Raw genomic sequence first — 3,358 nt, 5'->3', positions numbered from 1 at the left:
GTCGGTCGCCCCGCCCCGCCCCCAGGTGAGCCGGCCGCAGGCTGCCTTGGAGAGTTCGTTGGATCTGTTGGCGCCCACAGAGTGTGGTCCTAGGGGCTGAAATTTCATCAACATCTTGGTTTTTTTTTTTTTTTTTTTTAGTCTAGATTTGGCATTCTACACTGCGGTCATCATGAAGGTTTTCCGAGTCCTGATGAAAAATAAGGAAGTAAGTATTTAAAGCAATGGAAAAATCTTGACTACAATTTTTGATTTTTAAAGATGAGCAGGTGGTGCATAGCTATTCTGTTACATTTCACTTTGAAGCAGCGGCATTTGCCCTTAATTTAACGAATTCAATGTTCTCTGTTAGCTTATTCCTTTGGCGTTGATCATAACGGCGGCAGCGAGCGGAGCGTCATCTTTTGCTGTCTATTCCCTTAATAAAAAACCCGATGTGATGTAAGTAGACATCATTCACAGACACGTTTTTAGAAATGTTGGGGGACCTTCAGCTTATGAAATGTATGACATCAATTTCCTTCTTCCCCTTCCCCCTCCCCTGGACAAAACCGCCCAGCTGAGAAGGGGAGTCAGGGCTGGAAAGCATCCTGGTGTCAGAAGACTGCAAATTGTGATTTTCATAAAATTAGTTCGTTCCTTGGTTCTCAGTGTCCTTCCATCCACTTCCACTCCCTCTTCTCCGGCAGCAAAGTAAAGTTTGATAAAGTTTTGACTTTTAAAATTCTTAAATGGTCTTTTGGGCTATCAGACTTAGGTCATTTTAAATGAAATTTTAAATGTTCAGTTTACTAAAAAAATAAAATAAAATTTCAGTTTACTGGAAAGATCGTTCCCAATGCAGTAGAGTTTGTAGATTTAGTTGTTGGCAATGGACCCAGTCTCAGCTGTGGATATAATAAGTGAAATACCAGGCTTTCTGGGACACGGGGAAAAGAGAAACTTGGAACTGAGCTCGCAGGGCTGGAAAGGGCAGCTCTGGGAGCGGGACCCAGGACCCCGCGGTTCACCCCCTGCAGCGGCCGAGCCCAGCCCTCCTGCTGGTCCTGTGGGCAAGCACATTTGTGCTTCCTCCTGGCCTGGACTTCCACCCCTGCTGCTCTTTAGCTTGTGAGAAGGTTCTCCAGTCGAGCCCAGTAAGTGGAATCCAGACCTCCTCACCTGCAGAGGAAATAACCCCTAGTGTCTGAGCCAAACCGAAGCTCCTTTAAGGAATCTTCCGTCAATTGCAGCTCACCAACGGATGGAAGCCTTAGCATGCAGTCCGGATCTGTCCCTAGCATGTTTATAGACCCCATATCAGGGCTGGTTTAAATGCACCTACGTTAATATTTCATCAGCTTTCTTTTCTGTTTAGCATTGATCGAAAAAGAAATCCAGAACCTTGGGAAAATGTGGATCCCAGTGTACCTGGAAAGGTAATTGCCGCATTAAAAAGTGATTTACATTTAGCCAAGCCTTAGCATCATTGTCAGCAAAATAGGTTTAATACCTTTCACTTTTAGGGTGCCATTTGGTGTATGTAGTGTTAAAGAGAGTGTTACAGAGTTGTAGAGATCTAGTTCAGACTCTTGTTCATTATTCACAGGCAATTTTATTTTTTAAAAAATATATATTTTTATTGCAGAGAGCAGAAGGGAGAGGGAGATAGGAACATCAGTGATTAGAGAGAGTCATTGATCAGCTGCCTCCTGCATACCCCCTACTGGGGATCAACCCCACAACCCGGGCATGTGCCCTGACTGGGAATCAAACCATAACCTCCTGGTTCATGTGTCGCCGCTCAACCACTGAGCCACACCAGCTGAGCTTCACAGGTGATTTAGACAACTTGGCCTCTTTGAGGCTCTCAGAATCTATAAAATGGGTACAATAACAGGCTTAAGAGGATTAAAGAAGATAAAATACAGAGAGTCCTTTAGCACCATGCCTGGCCCATATATTAATATCTCACTTTTTCCATTATTTATCTAAAGTTAATACAAGGTGTATTATGGACCATTACAGGAGTTCCTGAAAACAGAAGTTGCATTTTAAGCAAAAGTAGCTAATATTCACTTACCTTTTTGAGACTATTGCAAATACTTTTTACATTTTAAATATTTTGGAAGTGAGAAACATTTAATCTGTTAGATTGAACACTATTTAGGTCTGTCAGGAAAGCTATTTTATTTTTAAACAAAAATTTCAAATAACACAGTTTGACCTGGTGAGGACACTTAGGATCTTTTAAAACTACCTACATCGCCTAGGTCCTGGGGTAATAGAAGAATTGTGAGGGTAAATGAGAATCTCTGAATGTGAGTCCTTTAATTGAGTAATTACAATGAGGAAATTTTGCCACACCCCGTGCTAGGAGCATTACACATCCACGCACAGGGAGCAGATTACTTTGTAAACTTATAAAACCATGAGAAATTTAAAAATCTAGATCTTGTTAAATGAAAGGGGACGGATGGATAAGACCTTTCTCTCTGATCCTGTAACACTCAGGAACCCAAGGGCTTTTTGGAGGTTGAGTGTGATAGAAACCAACCGATATTACTGTTTTGTCCATGCTTTAGAGATGGGAAGAGGAGGTGATTGTTTGGCTACAAATGCTAAGGTGATGCTTTTTCTAAAGAGGAGCGTGGACAAATCCCAAAGGGGGATGTAAGGATGAAGGACAGATCCTAACGAAATGCTTTATTTTGCTTTTTTATTTAAGCTTATAACGATCAACCAACAATGGAAACCCATTGAAGAGTTGCAGAAGGTCCGAAGGGCAACCAGATGACCAGTCCTGGCCTCTTTCTTCCATAGAGCGCTCTATGAATCTAGCGGAAACACTTCTGCACAATCTAGATTATGGATCCAGTGTACGGAAGTGCTTCTGCTACGTTTCTAGGGCTTGCCTACACTCTTGACTCTGAATAAGGAATTATAAAGTTGGCGCAGCAATAACCACAGTCTAAAAATAAATTTCTTGTTGTAAATTTGAATTTTGAATATTGAAATATTTATGTTTATGATGCCTGAATGTTTTAACATGTATAAAGATTCATAAATTTTATTATCTATAATAAAATACCATTTGTGCAAGATTTCTTAAAGATTAAATACCTATTTAAATGGAGGAGAAAGTCTTATGGGAGAAAAAACATTTTAAAGCATAGAGTCATATTTTAATTAATATTCAGTGCAAATTTCTGTGTAAACTTTTATTCACTAGAAATTTATTAAGCACCTACTGTTGGCTCAGCACTGTTTAGATACAGGTGAGATAAAGCAATGAACAAACCCAAATATTGAATGACAGTACAGGACAATACAGTGAAGGACAGTGAAGAAGAGATGGGGTATGAGATGTGCACAAAGA

General features: G+C 40.5%; 1 protein-coding gene across 2 annotated transcripts in view; it reads left to right on the top strand.

Annotated features, from left to right (window-relative positions):
• The window catches only part of LOC102251161 (chromosome unknown open reading frame, human C15orf48), a 5,309-nt gene extending 2,226 nt beyond the window's left edge, over positions 1-3,083 (top strand). The window contains exons 1-6 of one of the 2 annotated variants that reach the window (XM_014548812.1): positions 7-25; positions 142-208; positions 353-441; positions 652-693; positions 1,358-1,418; positions 2,708-3,083. In XM_014548812.1, the coding sequence (XP_014404298.1) occupies positions 173-208; positions 353-441; positions 652-693; positions 1,358-1,418; positions 2,708-2,776 (297 nt within the window). In that variant the 5' untranslated portion in view covers positions 7-25; positions 142-172 and the 3' untranslated portion in view covers positions 2,777-3,083. Of the gene's footprint in view, positions 1-6; positions 26-141; positions 209-352; positions 442-651; positions 694-1,357; positions 1,419-2,707 lie in introns of those variants that run through there. The other variant, XM_005877518.2, reaches the window with a different exon arrangement.
• Positions 3,084-3,358: the final 275 nt, after the last annotated feature.

Source organism: Myotis brandtii, unplaced genomic scaffold (assembly GCF_000412655.1).
Source record: "Myotis brandtii unplaced genomic scaffold, ASM41265v1 scaffold521, whole genome shotgun sequence".
Taxonomy (NCBI): Eukaryota; Metazoa; Chordata; class Mammalia; order Chiroptera; family Vespertilionidae; genus Myotis; species Myotis brandtii.
Note: the sequence above shows the minus strand (reverse complement) of the source record. Positions and strands in the feature narration are given on the sequence as shown.